General features: G+C 45.9%; 1 protein-coding gene across 1 annotated transcript; it reads right to left on the reverse strand.

The window, feature by feature from the left end:
- Positions 1–1,662: 1,662 nt before the first annotated feature.
- LOC123158389 (serine/threonine-protein phosphatase 7) lies at positions 1,663–6,011 on the reverse strand. The gene is made up of 5 exons (XM_044576402.1): positions 5,414–6,011; positions 4,156–4,659; positions 2,492–2,638; positions 2,188–2,295; positions 1,663–2,015 (listed from the first exon to the last, which is right to left on the reverse strand). Exons 1-5 carry the CDS (start codon positions 5,924–5,926, stop codon positions 1,926–1,928), a joined length of 1,362 nt encoding a protein of 453 aa, XP_044432337.1. The 5' UTR covers positions 5,927–6,011; the 3' UTR covers positions 1,663–1,925.
- Between the last annotated feature and the right edge of the window lie 18,255 nt (positions 6,012–24,266).

A 24,266-nucleotide genomic window follows, 5' to 3' on the forward strand; every position in this document is an offset into this window, starting at 1 on the left:
GTATTGACCCCCTTATTCAAATTAGATGTGGGATGAACTCCTATCACAAGATCGCATGCGAGCAATTCAAGAGGAATTGGCTAGATTCTTTCTTGACCACGTCATCAATAAAGCTGGAGAATATCATGCATGTGGAAGTTGAGTTCATATGTTAGGGTATTGTAAGAGATCTTACACATTGTGTGTGTGTCTATATATATATATATATATATATATATATATATATATATATATATATATATATATATATATATATATATATATATATATATATATATTTGTGTGTGTGTGTGTGTGGTCAGTACCGTCGGTAAGATATACGAAATTTGATGTTCGACCAATCTCTTGGAGAAGGAGAGGTCGACCACTTCTCTCTGTATATGTCCATGACGATCTTCTGTACTTAATAGTTTCCTTCATTTGCTTACTAGCTAGCTAGCGTGTCGAGTCCTCTCTATACATATAGTAAGTAGCGTCGACCAAGTACGGAGATAAGAGATGACACATCTCTCTGTTAGCTAGCTAACTAGCTAACACAATATATTAAACTCCTATAAATTAACCCTACAAAAACCCCAACGCCCCCCCCCCCCCCCTCAGAAAAAAAATCAAGCCCGTGAACTGCTGACGCGTGGAAGTCTTTTGGTCTCGGTTGATGGCACCAACCGGGACAAAAGGCCCTCTTACCTGGGCAAGCGGCAGCGGCCACGTGGATCCCCATCTGTTCCGGTTCCTCGGCAAACCGGAACTAAAAGGTATTGGGGTTTAGTATCGACCCTTTAATCCCAGGTCCAGAACCAGGACAAATGAGCCTCACAAACCGGGACGAATGGCCATTTTTCTACTAGTGTGAACACTAACATGTCTAAGGATTGTACTGCAACATCAACTGAACTGAAGTGATGGTAGATGGATGGATGGACGGATGGATCAGCAACTGGCGATGGGCCCGTCATCGTAGACGACAACGGTGTAGTCGTCGGCGAGGGGGTTGTGCGAGCAGAAGTGCTCGAGAGGGGGTCATGGGCGCTCTCGGCGATGCGGCGGCGGAGGTCCCCTTGTACATCCTCCTCACTGCTTGCCAGTGCCGGCGCCGGCAGGAGGAGCCGGGGCGGAGAACATGAAGACGGTGGGTGGTGCACTGATGGTGCCATTGCCATGTCAATTGGCTACAAGACGTGCGGGCCTACGAAGAGTTTTCATCAATTACTAATCCAGCGTCTTCATCCAGTCATCCTCCGGAGCTTACGGAGAGGCCATAGTTGGCCGTTTGTCTTGCCCTTGCCAAGTCTAACAGTTCTCCACGCAACTCTTTCTTTCATGAGAAAGATCAAAAAATACCATTCGTCCAGCGATTCTGCCAGGGGAGATAGAACTTGGAAACAGATCAGACATAAAACAAGAACCATACAGTATTTCCTAGCTGTGCTGAATACAGACGCGCCATTCCATCAGAAACCAACAATGCTTGCGGCTACAGCCGCAGCCTGCAGCTGTGCCAGGGCCAGGACTTTGAGGACTTTGACTCCAGCTATCCTGCAAACATACATGTCTATCTTTGGCTGGGCCTGGTGTACTAAGTCAGCGACAAGTAATATGGATAGGATCCGAGGGAGTAGCATAATCCTATCAGCGACGCAAGCTAAAAGTCAAACCGAGAGATGAAGGTCCTCTGAACTGCCATGCTGGTTGTCTGCACTCAATATTTCCAGGAATTACTACATGACAGATGTTTTTTCCATGCTCATGTGAATACATATCACGCTACAAACCAACCAACCCACTGGTAATCTTGGCGGACGTGACAAAATATTAGTTAAGAAGTCTGAAACATTAGCACCAATCACAAAAGAACTAGTCGTTACCACTTCTCCGGTTCACGGTGACAGTTCACATGCTAAATACAAATACAATACATGTCGTGATCAACTGCTCGACATGCCAGTGTCCATGGCACCTAGATTTAACTCTTCATCAGAATCAATTACGTCTTCGAAATCATAGAAGGGATGCGCCTGCACACAGAAAAACAGTTTAGTTTGTTTATTTCCCATACCCCTACGGGTACCATACTAAAATGTGAACATTTTTCTATGAAGAATGGTTCATCTTACATAAAAATAATAGAATCAAAATATTATTTAAGGCATAGCTTTTCAGGACAAGGAACGAGCATATATCACATACCTTAGGCCGAGGCTTTACAGCTTGAAAAGTATGGAAATCAGGGGTGGCAAAATCAGGTGGACTGAGGACAATATATGCTCCAGAATTGTTGTAACGGTCCTCTGAAGCCTGTGCCGGAATCAGATATTGACTGTTAGACTCATAGCACACAATCTTTTCCAAGAATACAAGTCAAACACGATACGAAGTACAATTTTACACTAGTTGTAAAGTCAATCATTGCGCAAGGAACCACCTATGAAACAAGAACGAAAGTACAGCAAAACTGTCAGGCTGAACAATAAATCATGTCACAAAGTATAACCTGAAATTGTGGATAGTCTGGGGCACTGAAGAGAGTTATTAACTTTCCACATGCGACATGATGGTCGATTGTATATCCACTGTTCATTGCTAATAGATCATGCCGCTTATCTCTTGCATCTGGGCCTTCATGTGATCTGATGATTAACTTCGTTCAACGAAAAGTGGAAGTAAGTACTAATGAAAACTTCTGTAGTTTTGTGATAACACCCAGTTTCCGATGCTACGAAGGAAAATGCATGTGCTACAGCATATCAAATTCCATAAAATGCACACTGAACAGAATTTAAAGTGTATCCAATATTTATAGATATGCAGCCATCAATGTTGAACATAAACAATAAGCTAACTAGAACCATGAAGTATACAATTCAAGTTCACCAACGAGCATTCGCAGTTTTACATTCAGAAGGCTTAAAATATACTGCCTCTATCCATTAATATAAGGCCATTATAAGTCTAAATAACGTCTTATATTAATGAACAGAGGGAGTATATAATTTAAACAAACAACAATAAAGCATTTAGTCCCAAACAAGTTGGGGTAGGGTAGGGAGTATATGCTTTAGTACAAGAAAAAAACTATTGAATACAAATGCAGAGAATACACAGGAACTCCTGGGTGCTCCACACCCCTATACTAATATTAAACATAAAAAATACCAAAAAATTCAAAAAAAATATGAAATTTAGGGATATCAAGCCTGGGTTTTCAATCTAGTCCCGTGTGAAATTTCGTGAAAAAATACCAGGAAACGTATCTGTGGCGAATGAAATAATGTCCGAACAAAAATCCATCCAAACAGTTTTTTTCTATACATAGGAAACTTTTGTCTTTTTTGCCATGAATACGTTTCCTGGTATTTTTTCACAAAATTTCACACGGGAGTAGATTGGGAACCCAGGTTTGATATCCCAAAATCTCGGGGTTTTTTTCAAATTTCTCAGTATTTTTTTGAATTTAATGTTCGTATAGGGGTGTGGAGCACCCGGGTGCTACAAATCCGCTTCCATACAAATGCATGCTAACTTTAGTAATCTAGTTACAGAATTACAAGTTCTATCATATACAAGTAATCAACCATTGTAGTTAAACATCCAAATGTAAGCAAGAAATATGAGACAATACAATATTAGAAGGAACTAACTTGGCAGTGTGTTATGCATGATAAACAATAGTAGAAAAAGGGAAGCTTCATGATAATAGTTACTTGAGACAGATATGACAACATAAATCTAGCATTTTAATTTCCAAAAATGCATGTGACACTATTACTGCATATGGGATGACATCAATTAGGAATCCAGAACAGGCAAAATATTCATGCTTGATGTACCAATCGCACCTACACTGAAAAAGCAAGCGTCTACAACGTTGAAGAACGAACTTCCAAAAGGAAGAAGTACAAACAAAAAAGAAAAAGGTAAATATTGATAAAGCAAAAACAGGTAGAGGACTTAAAAGGATAATCACATGCTAGAAATTATAATTCCCTAAGCTTTAACATTCTTTAGATATATATTCAAGAATTTTATATTGCGATGTGAGGCAAACTTCTACTTTCAAGCATAAGCCTATCTAAATAACTTAATAAGAGATAATTCAGTTCATCACATAATTTAAATCGAGCATGCTACAACAATAGTAGATGAAAGAAAACAAACCTTCAGATTATTTGTATATAGAAACTGTTGAGTGATATCTGGACCCCAAAGCAAACCGATGCCCCTTTCCTTATTCAGGGAAAGACCCTTATCTAAGGAAGGATCAGACCAAAGCACATCTCCAGGAATCAAGTTTGAACCCTCATACGGGGTGTCAAGAACAGTTCTCCTCGCTTTTAACAATTCGTCCAGGGATCCAAGCTTCAAAGTAGTAGAGTCATCAGTAGGACTCGCCTTATATTTGTGACCTTTCTTTGCCCTTTTCGACCTTTTCGACGGTAGTACAACCGCCCCACGAAAAATCCCTCCATGAGCAGTATACACACATCCTGCTATTATTGATGCTAGAGGAAGATCTTCAAAACATCTTAAAAACTTCCGATAAACTTGAGCACCTTGACTTTTATATTTAACCATTACCTCCTGTTCAAAACCATATACTGACGTGCAGTACTTGGATTCATGATTTCCTCGGAGAAGAAACACACAATTTGGAAGGAATACCTGCAAGTAATGAAACAAGTTGATGACCATTAGCTGGTACTTTACATTGCTTGAAACCTTAAGGGGACCTATCATTTACCACTTTCTTTTACAAAGTGAAAAGGATAGTTAGATGTTTATGCCAAATCTTTGCTATCTCCTCAGTTGTCATGACTTCATGTAAGAGTGTTAGACTTTGTGGAAACACTACCAACCTGCAACGACAGAGTCCTTGATAGGCAATGGTGGATATTCTAATCTTAGGGACTGAGTCACAGAATTCTGTGCCAATTTCAATATGAATATACAGATCCATCACAGTGCCGAAACACACTTCTCAAGTTCAACTCAAACAAAAGGAATGAACATGTGAACAACACATTTCTATGAAGCTACTTTCTCCTCCCACAAAAATAGGTCCCTAAGTTTTCTCTTAAGTCAAACTATTTTTTTATAAAGTTTTTGTCTTAAGTCAAACATGTGAACACACTTCCCAATAGCTATTTCATGATGAATCTATTGATATTGATTTGGTATCAAGATGTTGACTTTTCTTTTTCTATAAACTAGGTCAAACTTAAAAGTTTGAGTTGAACAAAACTTAGGAGATCTATTTTTTGAGAAGGAGGGAGTAGAATTTTTATGCTGATATTCATTATGAAGCATCAATTAAAGCGAACAAACAAATAAACTAATACTCATAGAAATAAAAATGTGCAGAGTATTGGTGATGTATAACAAGCTTAAACCAGTAGGAATGTTGGCGGAAATTCACCTTCCAAGCCAGGAGGAGGAGCAAGGTCTCGAGGCCCCAAGCGCCGCGATCCACGTAATCCCCGTTAAAGACAAAGATTCGCTCCTCTGAGGGGAACCCGGCGTCCCGGAGCAGGAACATGACATCGTGGAGCTGGCCGTGGACGTCCCCCACGACGACGACGGACTGGTCGGGCCGCGGGTCGACGCGGACGATGTTGGGCTCGCGGTGGAGGATGACGGCCGCGGCGACGACGAGCCGCCGGACGAAATCCGCGGAGAGCACCGAGGGGAGCTGGTCCGGCGGCATGCTCCGCGAGCACCAGTCCAGCGCCGCGGTGAAGCTCGCCACCCAGTCCCGCGTCAGCACGCCGTCCTCGGGCCACTCGACCGGCGGGGGCTGCGCAACCGGAGAGGGGGAAGGAGGGGGGTCGAGCGCGCCGTCCTTGGGCCACTGCGCCGGCGGGGTCGGCGCAGCCGGAGAGGGGGGAGGGGGGGGGTCGAGCGCGCCGTCGGGCTCCGCCATGGCATGCATCGGATCCGTCGCGGCGAGCTCGATGATTTTCCGTTCTTCCTTTGCTGCGGTTTTTGGGGGGACGGGACGGGAGGCGCTCGTTCCAGTTGGCGGCCGCTTTTAATTTCTCTTCTTTTTCCCCGTGCCGCCTGTTCGCTTTCTTTGACTGACACGTTTGGCCAGGATGTTGCAGGCTTTGCGGTGGGGGTTTGGATTTCTTCCGCTTGTTTTCTCTGCTGGTCAGATTGCGTGGTGGCCTTGCTTTTGAAATCGACGATGGATGTTTCAAATGTACCAACTCATCTGTGTGCACGATATAGCTATAAAACCATGATTCTCGAACGCGAACACTCAAACCTCCCGTATCCGTCTCGAGCAAACGGTTTGGACGCCGCAAACCATCCAATGATGTCTTGTATTTATCCACAAACTACAGTTCAAGTTCCTGTTTTTCTGCAGATCAAAAGCAAATCAGGAGGTTTTGCACGAGTCCAGACACCCGCTATGTAGGATTCGGACACCCCCGGCCCACCAAAAACTAAGGCGAAGCCCGAGTATTTGGAGCTAACCGCATTGTTTCCGCGACAAAACCATCCTTCTCAACACTCTACTATCATCCCGCTGCTCTCCACCCCAAGTCTCGCCCTTTTGTGCCGTTGTCGCATGGACTCACACGAAAAGCTGCCGAAGACAGCGGAGGTGGAGGATATGGTGAAGGCGGCCGCCGGAGATATCAACTCAACGACACAGCAAGCCCACCACCTCAAACAAAAGGCAAAGATAGTGCCACTCAAAAAGAAGGGCAGCAGAGGCGGTGCAGGGGGCGTGGCCTGGGGCGCGAGGCGCCGCCCCATCATCGTCCATGCACACATCATCCTGGTAGAAAGAATACAAGTCTCCCTACTTTTGTGCCACCCAACAACTCAGGAGGCAGTCCCGGGCATCTGCCATATGGCATGTGTCATAGTACGTCAACGTCAACGTGGTCCCGCTCCTTTTCTCTGAGTCTACAACGCCGCAATTTGATTGGATACAAACGTCAGACATAGAGCAGCTCGGTGTCTGCTCTCTATACGCCGGTATGTCTCAACCAGGCGAGCCGGCGTACGACGACACGGACAGACATATGTTTTGAGATGATCCACGACGGGGCGGAGGCTGCTACGAGGACAGACAGGTTGATGACTCGGAGCTGGAGGTGCACGCCCAGTAGTCGGGCACGCATTCGGGCATGTACATGCAGTCCGACACGTACACCCAGTCAGACACGTACATGCAGTTTGACACGTACACCTAGCCGGGCACGTACACCCAGCAGCCAGATTCATACACTGACCAGCAACAACAGAAGGAGGACAATGACGACGACTGAGGGAGTCCTGGATAAGGGGGTATCCGGACAGCCGGACTATATTCATCGTCCGGACTATAGAAGCGTCAAGATACAAGACTCAAGACTTCGGCTCGTGTCCGGATGGGACTCTTCTTTGCGTGGAAGACAAGCTTGGCGATCCGGATATTATGTTTCCTTCCTTGTAACCGACTCCATGTAAACCCTAGCTCTCTGGTGTCTATATAAACCGGAGAGGATGGTCCTTAGAAGGCCGATCACAATTACAATCATACCATCATAGGCTAGCTCTTAGGGTTTAGCCTCTACGATCTCGTGGTAGATCTACTCTTGTACTACTCATATCTTCAATATTAATTAAGCAGGAAGTAGGGTTTTACCTCCATCGAGAGGGCCCGAACCTGGGTAAACATTGTGTCCCTTGCTTCCTGTTACCATCAGCCTAAGACGCACAGATCGAAACCCCCTGCCCGAGATCCGTCGGTTTTGACACCGACATTGGTGCTTTCATTGAGAGTTCCTCTGTGTCGTCGCTTCGAGGCTTGATGGCGTCTTCAATCGTCAACAACACGGTCCAGGGTAAGACTTTTATCCCCGAACAGATCTCTATGTTCGGCGGCTTCACACTGCGGGCCAATTCGCTCGGCCATCTGGAGCAGATCGACAGATATGCCCCTGGCCACCAGATCAGGTTCGGAAACTTGAACTACACGGCGGATGTTCGCGGAGATTTGATCTCCGACGGACTCGGCCCTTCGCCGGGAGCGCCGGACAGTCACGGCGAGCACGGCCTAGACCTGTTGTCGGACAATGCTCAGGACATCATCCCTGCAGCAGCCCCGGATCTAAATCCAGAGCAGATTGCATTGCCCAAGGACGGAGGGGTGGACCCCGCCCTGTAGGCCGCACACTCATCGGTGGTAGAGCCGAACACAGGTCTCATCTCTGTGGAGGCCTGTAACCCCGGACCCCCGGACTCGTATCCGGCTGTTGGTTCCGGTCCGCATACTCTCGAGCCAGCTAAACCAGGTTGGGCTCCAGTAATGGAGTTTACCGCTGCGGACATCTTTCAGCACTCGCCCTTTGGCGACATGCTGAACTCTTTGAAGTCTCTCTCTTTGTCAGGAGGCTCTGGGCCGAACTATGTTCGGCTTGAGTGGGAAGCAGGCGACGAAGAAATTCGCTGCCCACCCACCACCCACTTCATTGCTACGATCGATGCTTTAACCGACATTCTTAACTTCGACTCCGAAGACATCGACGGCATGGACGACGATGCAGGAGAAGCTTCAGAATCCCTGGGGCGCGGGACTACTACCTTGTCACAAGACGTATACATGGTAGATGCACCCAAGAAGGATGACAGCGATAATCCGGAAGATAAAACACCCAGACAAAAGCCAAAATGGCGGCGCAGGCGCCGCTCAAAGTCCAGCAACAGTAAAAACAGCGACAAAAGCGCAAGAAGGGCTGACATACCAGAAAGCAGTAATGACCACACGGACCCAGCGATGGAGCAGGACGAGGCAGGTCATGCCGAACCAAGTTCGGAACAAATACCCGATCACAATGATCCGGAGGGACGAGCTCATGAAGCCGCCCCAGAACAGGAAGACAGTCCGGACGACGACGCATTCATCATCCCGGACGAACAAGTGGAACGAGACAACCTCCACAGAAAGCTTATGGCCACCGCAAGAAGTCTAAAAAGGCAGAAGCAATGGCTCAAGGCCGCACAGGAAAAGCTAAGTCGCAGATTGAATAAGGTGCTAGACACTGAAGAAAGATATGGTGATGACCGCCATACGAAAAGCTATCCGAAGCGCAAGCTACTGCCAGAAATCGACGACGCGACCGTTCCACCAAAAGAAAATTCGACCAAGAAACCAGACGTACCGCTTCACAACCATAACAGAGCGGCTGCGGACACTGCGCACGATCTACGTGAGCATCTAGATAAGAAGGCCGGTGCAGCCAGGTCCATCTATGGATCTAAAAGACACACCCCAGCGACGGAATATGGTCAACCAAACGCTCATACAAGCCAGATACTAGTCCAGAATAAACTCCGGACACAACAACAACCGACTACATGCCACAGCGCGTCCAGATACAGAGGGGCTGCTCACCCCCTGTGCTTCACCGAAGAAGTACTGGACCATGAATTCCTACAAGGCTTCAAACCTGTGAACATAGAAGCATACGACGGCACCACAGACCCAGGGGTCTGGATCGAGGATTTTATCCTGCATATTCACATGGCTCGTGGGGATGACCTCCACGCCATCAAATACCTTCCCCTCAAGTTGAAGGGACCAGCTCGACACTGGTTGAAAAGCCTCCCCGAAAACTCAACTGGGAGTTGGGAGGAACTCGAAGACGCTTTCAGGGCCAATTTTCAAGGGACCTATGTCCGGCCTCCGGATGCAGATGATCTAAGTCACATAATCCAACAGCCCGGAGAGTCCGCCCGCAAGCTTTGGAACAGATTCCTCATTAAGAAGAATCAAATTGTTGATTGTCCGGACGCCGAAGCCTTAGCGGCATTCAAACACATCCGTGACGAGTGGCTTGCCAGACACCTCGGCCAAGAAAAGCCAAAGACAATGGCAGCCTTAACAAGCCTTATGACCCGCTTTTGCGCGAGTGAAGATAGCTGGCTGGCCTGTAAAGGCACCAGCGACCCCACCACATCCAAAATAAGGGATGACAACAGGAAGCCACGGCGTAATAAAAACAAACGCCAAAACAATGAAGAGAGCCCGGATAACACGACGGTCAACGCCGGATTTAGGGGCTCTCGACCTGATCAGCAAAAGAAGACACTCAAAGGTAGTAAAGAGGGACCGTCCGGTCTGAACAGAGTCCTGGACAAACTATGCCAAATTCATGGCACCCCGGAGAAACCTGCGAACCACACCCATAGAGAGTGTTGGGTCTTCAAGCATGCCGGCAAATTAAATGCCGAACACAAGGGGAGGGACACACCAAGCGAAGACGAGGATGAACCTCGGCAGCTGAACACTGAGGGACAGAAAAAATTCCCGCCAGAGGTTAAAACAGTAAACATGATCCACGCGACTCACACATCCACGAGAAGGCATGGACGTGCTCCCATAGACGCGCACGATGTAGAGCCCATCATACCTACATCTCATTACTGGATGTCTCGTCCGATCACTTTCGATCACACGGACGGCCAAACTAGTATTCGGCACGGAGGATCACATGCCTTGGTGCTTGACCCAATATACGGCCGAACTGTAAGCAACCTCCAGATATCATATACATGACTGGTCATTAAGACCACAGACACGGTTAGACGAGTCCGGTAGCCCAGATAAAATTCAACCAGGGCACCGTATATGTACCCCCATAGCGGAAAATAGGGGTTGTATATATTTAATACAGCCCCACACTTGGCTCGACCTTATTGGCAGGCCAACATCTTACACTTTTATTATTAATCGCATACTTACGTTGCACTTTCCTACGAGTTCTTTTTTTTTACAGACAACGTTCGCGTGATACCCTTCCAGGATACGGCACAACGGAGACAAAGGCGCAGACGTGCAGCAGCGACCCATGCAACAGGTTTCTTTTTAGATTAAGCCCCTGTGTAAACCTTTTCTACTGCTTCTTGTTGTTTAACCAAACCATGGGTTCTATACCCACAGAGGATACTGCCGTTTTTGGCATTTGGCCACGGCAGACTAAATTGCACGTACCTAGAAATTAAGGGCTTATAATAGGCTCTTGTCAGCCTATCTTCTTTAACAAAGACCAAATACCCTCGGGAGTGTTCGGCGTCACGAGTTTGGCCGTATATGCATCAGCTCCGAATCATGTCTTTGGTCAAATGTTGGGTTTGCCCGGCTCCTGGGTTTGGCGCCTTACGTTCCCTTATCACCGGCTAAGGCAGGCCAAAGGAGAACTACTGCAATTGTGCCCTGGTTATTCCGGATGAGCGCCTCAGTAGAGAAAGCCGAAAACTGACTGTCATGATACAGCGAGAGACTGTTCAACCACTCGAAGACTTACCGGAATCTTTAAGGATTCCTCCGCATTAACGAAGGGCCGTTTATCGGCCATGTACACACGCGCCCGTATTCGGATGCATGCGAAGGTACCAGGGGCTACATAGTAGCCCCACCATTATACTCCCATGGCTAAGCGAAAGTGTTACAGCTATATAGTTCGGTTGCCTAGTTCGACGTGCGATCACCTCCTTAATGGACCAAGACGTTGGATCAAGTGTGATTAAGCATATTTTTTGCGAACACCCCCGCATTGTATGCGTGGGGGCTGAAGCCAACGACTGCTATCTTTCGGACTATTTATACATATAAAAATGGCCGCAAAGGGGATACAATCATACTTCCAGGCAAAAGTATAAACATAGCCTCATAATTAAACTAAACATTGTTTTTTTACAATGATTCAAATAAAACATTCTTCGAGCACTGCGCCTCTATCAGGCGGGCACCTTCTGTGACTTGCGCCAAGTAGTGCTCGGCGGAATATTGGCCTCCCGCCGGATCCTGGCTCGCTATTACAGTGGCCTCCATTTCCGTCCAATAAGCTTTAACGCGGGCTAGAGCCATCCGCGCACCCTCTATGCACGTCGACCTCCTCATGGCGTCAATCCGAGACACGACTCCAAGGAATTGCTGCACCAAACCAAAGTAGTTGTCCGGCTTAGGCCCCTTCGGCCAAAGATGGTCTATTACAGACTGCATTGCAAGTCCGGACAGCCTGTGGAGCTCCGCCATAGCAGCCACCTTCTCATTCAGTGGCAGCGGGCGAGTGGGAGCATTGAACTGTGACCAGAAAAGCTTCTCCACTTCTTCATCGCCTTGGCCCTCGAAGAACTTGACAGCATCAGCCGTACTACTCGCCAAGTCCGCATATGCGTCTGCAGGACTCAAGCGCCCAGCCAGGGGAGCATACTTCGAATCCAAGAACTTCGTCCGCAGTAAGTACGAGCCCCCAGCCACGATTTTGTCAGCCTGTTGGAGCTCCTCCCGCATACTGCGGATCTCAGTCCACATCTCCTTGGCAGCATTCAGTGCCTTGTCCAGCTCGGCCGAACTAGCCTTATTCTCCTTATCGAGGAGTGTGTACCGGTCGGCGGCATTTTTTAACTCCCCAGCCATTTCGGCTATCTTTCCCTCGCTTAGGCGATGAGCAGCCTGTTCGGCTCTCAATTCTTCGGCCGCCTTTAGGGCAGCCGCATTGCTAGCCCGAGCTTGTTCCTTGGCTTGAGCAAGTTCCGCCCTCAGGGCCTCCACGGCAGCAGCACCATCTGTAGTGCAAATATATTGCATTAATATTATGCCCCTTTTGCATTTTCCTATACATAATAATAAGGAAAACCAAGCACATACCCTGTGACTCCTCAAGCCGTTTATTCACCAGCGTGATATCGGCATCGATGGATCCGATCTGCCTCCTTAGTTCGGCAACTTCAACAGACTGGTCGGCTGCCGGATCCTTGTATACCTGCGCACATGTACGGCACAACCATTAGTATATGATCCCCCATTTGCCGCCTATGGCGGGAAACCAGAGTCTCAGGGGCTACTATCTATAGGGAGCACACCTAGCGCGTGCTTCATAACCAAAAAGCTGTGCATTTTTCACTACATACCTCAAAGCCTTTGAGCAGGCTTGTAAATGCCTCATTCAAACCGCTGGTGGCGGAAGAAATCTTCGAGAGCACCGTGCTCATTAAAGAGCAGTGCTCCTCCGAGAGCGCGGCTCGCTCTAGAAGGCCCGTCAGTACGTCCGGCCAGACACTGAACTGTGTCGGACCCTTCTCATCGCCCCCCGTGGGAGCCAAACGCTCCGGGCTCAGGGTGACTGACGTGTTCGCCACCGGCTTTGGCAGATCCGGACTCCTCCATGAAGACACCTCCGTGTCGCCCGCTTCATTAGGCGGAGAGGTGGGTGGAGTCTCACTCTCCATCATCTCCGGACGAATGTCCCCCGAAGACGAACTCTGTTGAGAAGAACTGCTCGCCGGACTACAAAAGATGAAGTCCTGGTTATGGATCTCAGAGTAACATCACACCTTCAAATTAATGAATAACTTACGGCTCGGTGGAGGGATGGCCCATTGATGGGCACGACGTGGTGAGGGCGCCCGTCGCGGCAGAGCCCCTTGGTGATGCTTTCTTCCCTTGCTTGGGCGTCTCCGCCTCCAAATCTTCAGAGGCGGGCCTCTTATTCCCGCGTGGGGAGGAGGCTTTGACCTCCCCTTCCCGGCTATCCTCCATAGGAGGATTAGCGATTTCCCCGGTCTGGATGCGCAGCGCGTGAAGTTCGGCTTCGCTGCCCTTTCCTTTGCCTTTCCCTGAAGTGATTTTGCTGAGTGCCCGGTCCAGCATCTTTGCAATGGTTGGACCAGGCGATCCTTCAGGAAGTGGCGCCGGACACCTGATTCTCTTCGCCTTGTCGAGCCATTCATGGCCGCGGAGGGATTGTTAGAATAATAGTCATGATAAATATAAATGAAGTGTCCGGCTTTAAGGTTACTTATTTGGGCATCTAGGCGATTGCAGCTTAGGCTCGCATCCTCGGTGGTGTCCGGACACTTTACTTGTGGTTCGAAGAATAACTTACACATTATTCCTTGGAGCGGCCGAAGAAGTGCTTAATAGTCCGCGGACCCTCCGGATTGAACTCCCACATCCGGAGAGGTCGACGTTTGCACAGCAACATTCGTCGGACTAGCATCACTTGCATTATGCTGACAAGATTTATGTCCCTCTCGATAAGCTCCCGTATACGATTCTGCAATTCTGGTACATCGCCAGCGGGCCCATAATTCCGTCCTACGTCAGTCCAAGACACTAACTATGACGGAGGGCCAGAGTGGAACTCGGGGGCAGCTACCCACTTTGTGCCTCTGGGAGCTGTGACATAAAACCACCTCTGTTGCCACACATCGGATACTTCCGGAAAAGAACCCTCTGGCCATGGGGCATCAGCGTTCTTGCTTATTAAGGCACCTCCACACTCCGCATGTCGCCCCTCGATCATCTTCGGCTTCACATTGAAGGTCTTGAGCCATAAGCCGAAGTGTGGGTTGACGTGGAGAAAAGCCTCGCACACAATAATGAACGACGAGATATGGAGGACGGCGTTTGGAGCCAGATCATGGAAATCCAAGCCATAGTAGAACATGAGCCCCCTCACAAAGGGGTCGAGGGTGAGGCCTAGGATTCGGAGGAAGTGTGGGACAAACACGACGCTCTCGTTGGGCTCTGGCATGGGGATAACTTGCCCCGGAGCAGGAAGCCTGTGCTGGATATCGGTGGTCAGGTATCCGACCTCCCTAAGCTTCGCAATGTCCTCCTCTTGAATTGAGGAGGCCGCCCACCGGCCTGTTGCGTCGGATCCGGACATGCTGGGGATCTGGGGTGTTGGAGCTTAGGTCTTGAGTGCTGGAGCTCGAGGTGCGAGAAGGGGCAGGAGAGGTGGAGAAGAAGCGTAGGCCTTGACCCCTTTATAAAAGGGATGAATACCAAGAGTCCTCAGCGTGACCGCTTGAGACTTATCTAAAATACACAGAATCATACCAACGGTCGCCGTGGGGTCACATATGCCCATATTGATAAAAGAGCCCGTATTAAGGGGAACACGATCTCTGCTTTGGCAGGACATGCCAATAAAACCGCCTTGCAATGCGAGTCGAGGTGGAGCAGGAGACGCCGGTCCATGTTGGACCAGGCCACGATGCAAGGGCACGACGTGCAAAAATTGCCAGCAGAACGGATTTATGCTAGGGTATGTGAATATCATCTTGCAGATCCGAACACGGTCTACGTGTTCGATAACCATCTTGGAGTATTTGAGGAGGAACCCGCCTTGCAATGCCGAAGACAAGACTGCGCGCCGGACTCATCGTCATTGAAGCCTGGTTCAGGGGCTACTAAGGGAGTCCTGGATAAGAGGGTATCCGGACAGCCAGACTATATTCATCGTCCGGACTATAGAAGCGTCAAGATACAAGACTCAAGACTTCGGCTCGTGTCCGGATGGGACTCTCCTTTGCGTGGAAGACAAGCTTGGTGATCCAGATATTATGTTTCCTTCCTTGTAACCGACTCCATGTAAACCCTATCTCTCCGGTGTCTATATAAACCGAAGAGGATGGTCCTTAGAAGACCGATCACAATTACAATCATACCATCATAGGCTAGCTCTTAGGGTTTAGCCTCTACGATCTCGTGGTAGATCTACTCTTGTACTACTCATATCTTCAATATTAATCAAGCAGGAAGTAGGGTTTTACCTCCACCGAGAGGGACCGAACCTGGGTAAACATTGTGTCCCTTGCTTCCTGTTACCATCAGCCTAAGACGCACATATCGGGACCCCCTACCCGAGATCCGCCAGTTTTGACACCGACAACGACCTTGATCCAGATGAATTTGTTGCCAATACAAAGACGAGGGGTAGAGGAGAAAGGTTCAACATGAGGGAAGACAAGTTGTTGTGCAGTTCATGGTTGGCCACTAGCATCGATCTGATCCATGGCATGGAGCAAAAGGGCACAACATTTTTGGGCAACATTCATACTTGGTTTCATCAGCACAAGCATTTCGAGCCCTACACCGACGAACTCGTCCACAACCGTGGGGCAAAGTTGCTCAATCATCGATGGTACACCATCCAAGGGGCCCAGTTCATTTTCGTCCGATCATTGTTGTGCGGTTCATTTTTGCCCGATCTCTCTCCTTAGCGAATTAAACTTGTTGATTCTCTAAGGATTGGTTGAGAAGGCTCTGATCTACACTTCCACCAAGACAAATTTGATTTCCCCCACTAATCCCTTACAGATCTTATTACTCTTGGGTGTTTGAGCACCCTAGACGGTTGAGGTCACCTCGGAGCCACATTCCATTGTGGTGAAGCTCAGTGGTTCGTTGTGAGCCTCCAATTCAGTTGTGGAGAGAGCCCCAACCTTGTTTGTAAAGGTCCGATTGCCGCCTTCAAGGGCACAACTAGTGGAATCACGGCATCTCGCATTGTGTGAGGACGTGAGGATAATACGTTGGCCCTAGTGGCTTCTTGGGGAGCATTGTGCCTCCACACCGCTCCAACGGAGACGTACTTACCCTTAAATGGAAGGAACTTTGGTAACACATCCTCGTCTCCACCGGCTCCAGTTGTGGTTATCTCTTACCTTTACTTTGTGCTAGCTATTGTTGTGTTGTATCATTTTCTTTTACTTGTTGTTGTTGTTGTTAGCATCATATAGGTTTCTCACCTAGTTGCACATCTAGACAATCTTTTGTTGCTAAGCCTAATTTGTTAAGAAAAGCTAAAAATTGATAGTTGCCTATTCACCCACCCCCCTCTAGTCAACCATATTAATCCTTTCAAGTACGTTGTTATATGATATGTCTCCAATGTATCTATAATTTTTTTATTGTTCCATGCTATTATAGTATCAACCTGGGATGTTTCATATACATCTACAAGCAACTATATATTATTTTTTTGGGACTAACCTACTAACTTAGTGCCCAGTGTCAGTTATTGTTTTTTGCTTGTTTTTTACTTTGCAGAATATCAATGCCAAATGAAGTCAAACGCCACGAAACTTTTTTGAGATTTTTTTGGCAATAAGAGACCCTGGAAGCTTCGGGAGGGGACGAGAAGATGACTCTATAAATTCTTAAAATCAGGAAACAAATAGAGGAGTCCACGAAATACTTTTTCCACCATAGCAAGCATGTGTTCTCGAGAGATCTCATCTGGGGACCTTTTCTGGCATTCCGCCGGAGAGGGATTCAATCACGGAGGGGCTCTACATCAACCCTTCTACCCTTCTGATGATGCGTGAGTAGTTTACCACAGACCTAGGGTCCATAGTTAGTAGCTAGATGGCTTCTTCTCTCTCAATGTTTTTCAATACAATGTTCTCCCTGATGTTCTTGGAGTTATATCCGATGTAATTGTTTTGCGGTGTGTTTGTTGGGATCCGATGAATTGTGAGTTTATAATCAGATCTATCCATGAATATTATTTGGGTTTTCTCTGAACTCTTTTATGCATGATTGTTATAGCTTCATGTTTCTTCTCTGATCTATTGATTTGGTTTGGCCAACTAGATTGATTTATCTTGCAATGGGAAGATGTGCTTTGTAATGGGTTCGATCTTGCGGTGCTCAATCCCAGTGACATAAGGGGACATGACACATATGTATCATTGCTATTAAGGGTAAAAAGACGGGGTTTATTCATACGTGAGTTTATCTTGTCTACATCATGTCATCTTGCTTAAGGCGTTACTCCGTTCTTTATGAACGTAATACTCTAGATGCATGTTGGATAGCGGTCGATGGGTGGAGTAATAGTAGTAGATGCAGAATCGTTCCGGTCTACTTGTCTCAGACGTGATACCTATATACATGATCATTGCCTTGGATATCGTCATAATTTTTTGCTTTTCTATCAATTGCCCAACAGTAATTTGTCTACCCACCGTATGCTATTTTCTCGGGAGAAGCGTCTAGTGAAAACTATGGCCCCCGGATCTTCTTTTTCCCCATGCCGCCTATTCACTTTCTTTGGCTGACACATTTGGCCAAGATGTTGCAAGCTTTGCGGTGAGGGTTTGGATTTGTTACGCTTGTTTCCTCTGCTGGTCAGATTGCGTAGTGGCCTTGCTTTTGAAATCGACGATGGATGTTTCAAATGCACCAGCTCATCTGTGTGCATGATATATCAGCTATGAAACCATGATTCTTGAACGCGAACACTCAAACCATCCATCTCGAGCAAACGGTTCGGATGTTGCAAGCCATCCAATGATGTCTCATATTTATCCGCAAACTATAGTTCAAGCTCCTGTTTTTCTGCAAATCGAAAGGAAATCACGAGGTTTTGCAGGAGTCCAGACATCCACTACGTAGGACTCGGACCCCCCCCCCCCGCCCCACCCAAAACTGAGGTGGAGCACGCGTATTTGGAGCTAGCCGCATTGTTTTGTGACAAAACCACCCTTCTCAACACTCTCTACTATCATCCCACCGCTCTCTAATATGTCTTTGTCGTATCTACTTTTCCTAACACTTTTGCACTTGTTTTGGACTCTAATTTGCATGATTTGAATGAAACTAACCCGCACTGACGTTGTTTTCAGCAAACTACCATGGTGTTGTTTTTGTGCAGAAATAAAAGTTCTTAGAATGGAACAAAATGTTTTGGAGATTTTTTAGGGAATAAAAGAAAAAACTTGAGCCAGGAACCACCGGAAGGGGGCTGGGTGAGCACAACCCACCAGGGCGCGCCCCCCTCCTGGCGCACTCAGGTGGGTTGTGCCCACCTGGTGGCCCCGCTGACCCTATCTCCGACGCTATAAAATCCTATTTTCGGAGTAAAAATCACGGAGGAAGAATTATCGTGTTTCATGAGACGAAGCCGCCGCCGCCTCCTGTTCTTCATCGGAGGCCAGATCCGAAGTCCGTTTTGGGCTCCGGAGAGGGGAATCTTCGATCTTCGTCATCACCAACCCTCATTCATCGCCAATTCCATGATGTTCCCCACTGAGAGTGAGTACTTCCTTCATAGGCTCGCTGGTCGGTGAGGGAGTTGGATGAGATTCATCATGTAATGGAGTTAGTTTTGTTAGGGCTTGACCCCTAGTATCCATTATGTTCTGAGATTGATGTTGCTATGACTTTGTCATGCTTGATGCTTGTTACTTTGGGCTAGGGTGCCATGATTTCATACCTGAACCATTTACGTTATCACCATCATATCTATGTTCTAGATCTAATCTTGCAAGTTATAGTCACCTATTACGTGTTATGATCCGCAAACTCGGAGTGACAGTATTCGGGATACTTTCCGGTGATGACTGTAGTTTGAGGAGTTCATGTATTCACTAAGTGTTAATGCTTTGTTCCGGCTCTCTATTAAAAGGAGGCCTTAATATCCCTTAGTTTCCTTATCGACCCCGCTGCCACGGGAGGGTAGGACAAAATATGTCATGCAAGTTCTTTCCATAAGCACGTATGACTATGGAATACATGCCTACATTATATTTATGAACTGGAGCTAGTTTTGTATCGCCTTAGGTTATGATTGTTATATGGTGGATATCATCCAACAAATCCACCAATCCAATGCCTACTAGTTTTTCATATATTGCTCTTGCTAAGTTACTATTGTTACTGCTACACTTACAACTGCTACAAAATCATTGCTATCATTGTTACTGTTACTACTACTATTACCATTGCCATCAAAACTATCATATTACTATGCTACTAATCACTTTGTCGTAGATAATTAATCTCCATGTGTGGTTGAATTGACAACTCAACTGCTAATTGAAAATATTCTTTGGCTCCCCTTGTGTCGAATCTATAAATTTGGGTTGAATACTCTACCCCCCAAAACTATTGCGATCCCCTATACTTGTGGGTTATCAAGACCTTTTTCTGGCGCCGTTGTCGGGGAGCATAGCTATATTTTTTGAGTCACTTGGGAATATTATCAATTTATCATTATGAAGAATCTGAAGCATACAAAGACCAAGATCGTTCCCTCTAGGACGAGGGGAGGTAAGGAACTACCATCACACTCTGCACTTGATTCACCTTCTGTTTGAGTAGACTTGCAACACCACCATGTGTTTTTAATCCTTATATGTCGCAAGTTATTGATGATGCTACTTCTATAAATACTACTCATGATGATGCTAGTACCTTGCTTGATGATGGTGTGCCACTAGGTGATTTTCTTGATGAACAAATTGCTAGAGTTAGAGAGAAGGAAATTACTGAAATTGATGAGATCACTGAAACTGATGAAGTACTTGAAACTGAAAATCTTGAAACACCTATGAGGCCTAGTGCTCCTAGATATGAATTGCCTAAAGTACCTGAGGGTTATGTTATGGATGAGGAGACAACTAAAGACTTTTTTGCTTGCAATGATAGAGATGATCTAAAGAAATTATTATGCAAACTGAAAGAAAAATCTTTGAATGCTCGAATGAAATGTGATCCTCAGTTTTCCACCTCACCTACCTTTGTTGATGATAAGGATTATGAATTCTCTGTCGACCCAGAGTTAATTACTTTGGTTGAATCTGATCCTTTTCATGGTTATGAAAGTGAAATTGTTGTGGCACACCTTACTAAATTGAATGATATAGTCACCCTATTTGCTCATGATGAGAAGATTCTCTAATACTATATTCTCAAATCATAATCACTCTCATTAAAGGATGATGCTAAGATATGGTATAATACTCTTGATTCTGGTTGTGTGTGTAGTCCCCAGGATATGATTTACTACTTCTTTGAAAAATATTTTCCTGCTCATAAGAAGCAAGCTACCTTACAGGAAATATTTAACTTCGTGCAAATTGAAGAAGAGAGTCTCCCACAAGCTTGGGGGAGGATTCTCAAATTGCTTAATGCTTTGCCTGATCATCCTCTTAAGAAAAATGAAATACTTGATATCTTCTATAATGGACTAATCGATGCTTGTAGGGACTTCCTAGATAGTTGTGTTGGTTGTGTTTTCAGGGAACGAACTGTTGGACAAGCTGAGGAATTATTGAATAATATATTAAAAATTATGATGATTAGACTCTTCCTGAACCACTGCCTAAACCCACTCCGAAGAAGAGTGGTAGCTTATACCTCAGTCTGGAAGATATGCAAGAGGCAAAGAAAAGTATGAAGGAAAAATGTATTAAAGCAGAGGGTGTTCAAAATTTACCTCCTATTGAAGAAATACATGGACTTGACACACAACCACCAAATGTGATAGAGGTAAATTATTTAATGAAATTTGATGAAAGTGACATCCCTCACAATAAACATCCTTAGTCAATGCCTTTATGAGTTTGACAACTACATTAGAAAACAAGATCACTTCAATGTGAATGTTATGAAACAATTGAAATATAATTCTGATATGATTGCTTGCTTGAGTGACTTGTTATTTAGAATCTCCAATGATGTTAGAGGTGTAGGAAAACATGCCTCTATGGTTCAAACTCAGTTAGAACAAGTTGCTAAATCTCAAAGAGAATTGCTTGATGAAATGAATAATAATATAAATGACTTTCATGTTACACTGGTACGCATTGGTGCTATACAAAAGGTTTTTAACCCCTTTATGCAACGGCATTTGGAATCGTCGCCAAGTGAGTGTGGGCGATAGGGGGGTCCTTCCCACACGACCCAAAAGCCATCGGGGATAGGCCCTCCTGGCACACAGGCTGGGGAAAAATGAGCTCGTGTGCGATCGGGCGAGGCATCGAAACCCAAGCGTTTCTGTTCATACGTACATCCCACACGGTGAATCGCAGAAAAACATTTCCATTCGTATATATATCACAGACAGTCAATCCAAGGAGTACATTTCCGTTCTTATGTACATCCCACATAGTCAATCCAGGGAAAACGTTTCCGATCGTATGTACATCCCAAACAGTCAATCCAGGGAAAATGTTTCCGTTCGTATGTACATCCCACACAGGTTTATGTATAGGCTCGTGTGTGATAGGTGTAACTATCACACATGCTCTGCCTTGGATAACTGTTTGCTTTTATCAACTACATCACACATGATTTGATGAAGAAAACTGTGTGGCATTGGGCTATCCATCACAAGCGCTTTTACTTCTAGAACCGTTTGCAAAGTTCCATGACCCATTTAGCAGGTTTATTAGTTTACAGTTAATAATTCCAGTATTACTCAAATTCACATTTCATATCGAACAACTGTTTTCCAATTTCATATCAGGCACATAGATATATTTTAACATCACAGTACGATAGCTACCTGAAAATAGCACAGTACAACATATAGCTAGTTCAACTTCATAACAACAATATATTCATTTCCCTAATTGAGATCATCAAGGCTCGTCTTATTGAAGGAAATATGCCCTAGAGGCAATAATAAAGTTGTTATTTTATATTTCCTTATTCATGATAAATGTTATTATTCATGCTAGAATTGCATTAACCGGAAACTTGATACATGTGTGAATACATACAAAACACTGTGTCCCTAGTATGCCTCTACTTGACTAGCTTGTTAATCAAAGATGGTTAAGTTTCCTAGCCATAGACATGTGTTGTGATTTGATGAACATGATCACATCATGAAAGTGCAACTATCCCTGGGTGGTTTTGGTAATTCCTAACAACATATAGCTCATTAGTCTAATGCTATTTCAAGATAAATATTTCAGAAAAGCTCAATGTTTGGCATGGCATGGATGAGAAACGTGGACCCCTCAAAATGCTAAGGACAAAAGGATTGGCTCAAGCTCAAAGCACAAGACTCTACATTTTTCATTTAGTGATCCAAGATCACATTGAGTCCATAGGAAAAGCCAATACTATCAAGAGGGGGTGAGGTGTTGCTTAATGAGGTTCTTGCTCAAAGTGCTTAGTGATATGCTCCAAAAACCCTCAACTACTTTCTCACATCCTCATATGTCCCAAACCAAAAGTCAAACTCGGCCACACCGAATCTATCTATCCGGCGCCGCCGAGTTCAGTTGACATAGACACTGCCAGAAACCCTAGTCTTTTCAGTCTCACTGATAGGGATCTCGGTCTCACCGAGATGGGATTGTAATCTCTCTGTTTCCCTTCATAACGTTTCGATCAAACCGAGATGAGCGATCGGTCCCACCGAGATTGCAATGCAAACTCACTGTTTCCCTTTCGTAACGTTTCGTCCAACCGAGATGAGCGAATCGGTCCCACCGAGTTTGCCCGACCAACTCTCTGTTTGTCTATTACCAAAATCGGTCTCACCGAGTTTGTGTAATCGGTCTCACCGAGTTTGTGTAATCGGTCTCACCGGGATTATGTTATGCCCTAATCCTAACCATATCGGTCCTACCGAGTTGACGTATCGGTCCCACCGAAATGCCTAACGGTCACATTATGAACTTAATCGGTCTGACGGAGTTTCACGATTCGGTCCCACCGAGTTTGGTAAGTTGTGTGTAACGGTTAGATTTTGTGTGGAGGCTATATATACCCCTCCACCCACTCTTCATTCGTGAAGCGAGCCATCAGAACATGCCTACACTTCCAACATACATTTTCTGAGAGAGAACCACCCACTCTTGTGTTGAGGTCAAGATATTCCATTCCTACCACATAAATCTTGATCTCTAGCCTTCCCCAAGTTGCTTTCCACTCAAATCTTCTTCCCACCAAATCCAAATCCTGTGAGAGAGTGTTGAGTGTTGGGGAGACTATCATTTGAAGCACAAGAGCAAGGAGTTCATCATCAACACACCATTTGTTACTTCTTGGAGAGTGGTGTCTCCTAGATTGGCTAGGTGTCACTTGGGAGCCTCCGTCAAGATTGTGGAGTTGAACCAAGGAGTTTGTAAGGGCAAGGAGATCGCCTACTTCGTGAAGATCTACCCTAGTGAGGCAAGTCCTTCCTGGGCGACGATCATGGTGGGATAGACAAGGTTGCTTCTTCGTGGACGCTTCATGGGTGGAGCCCTCCGTGGACTCGCGCAACCGTTACCCTTCATGGGTTGAAGTCTCCATCAACGTGGATGTATGATAGCACCACCTATCGGAACCACGGCTAAAAACTCTCCGTGTCAACATTGCGTTTGCCTCACCAAACTCCTCCCTTTACCTTCATATGCAATTTTTTTACATTCCGCTGCTATACTCTTAGAATTGCATGTGTAGGTTGATTGCTTGACTTGTGCTAAGTTGCTAAAATCTGCCAAGAACTAAAACTGGGAAAAGGCTAGATTTTTATTTGGTCAAGTAGTCTAATCACTCCCCTCTAGACATACTTTCGATCCTACAAGTGGTATTAGAGCTTTGGTCTCCATTTGCTTTGATTTCCATAGCTTTTGGTGGTCATAGCCTTGGTTTCACAACCTAGGAGAGTATGGCATCTAGCGAGGGAAATTACCACCGTAGAGGTCTTACTTTGATGGTACAAATTTTGCTAGTTGGAAGCATAAGATGAAAA

Source organism: Triticum aestivum, chromosome 7B (assembly GCF_018294505.1).
Source record: "Triticum aestivum cultivar Chinese Spring chromosome 7B, IWGSC CS RefSeq v2.1, whole genome shotgun sequence".
Lineage (NCBI taxonomy): Eukaryota > Viridiplantae > Streptophyta > Magnoliopsida > Poales > Poaceae > Triticum > Triticum aestivum.

Coding starts and splice junctions, on each gene's coding strand:
- LOC123158389 (XM_044576402.1), bottom strand. CDS start 5,926: ATGCATGCCATGGCGGAGCCCGACGGCGCGCTCGACCCCCCCCCTCCC. Junction 4,660..5,413: donor TCCTCCTCCTGGCTTGGAAG/GTGAATTTCCGC, acceptor CATTACTTGCAG/GTATTCCTTCCAAATTGTGT. Junction 2,016..2,187: donor CTGTAAAGCCTCGGCCTAAG/GTATGTGATATA, acceptor TTCTGTGTGCAG/GCGCATCCCTTCTATGATTT.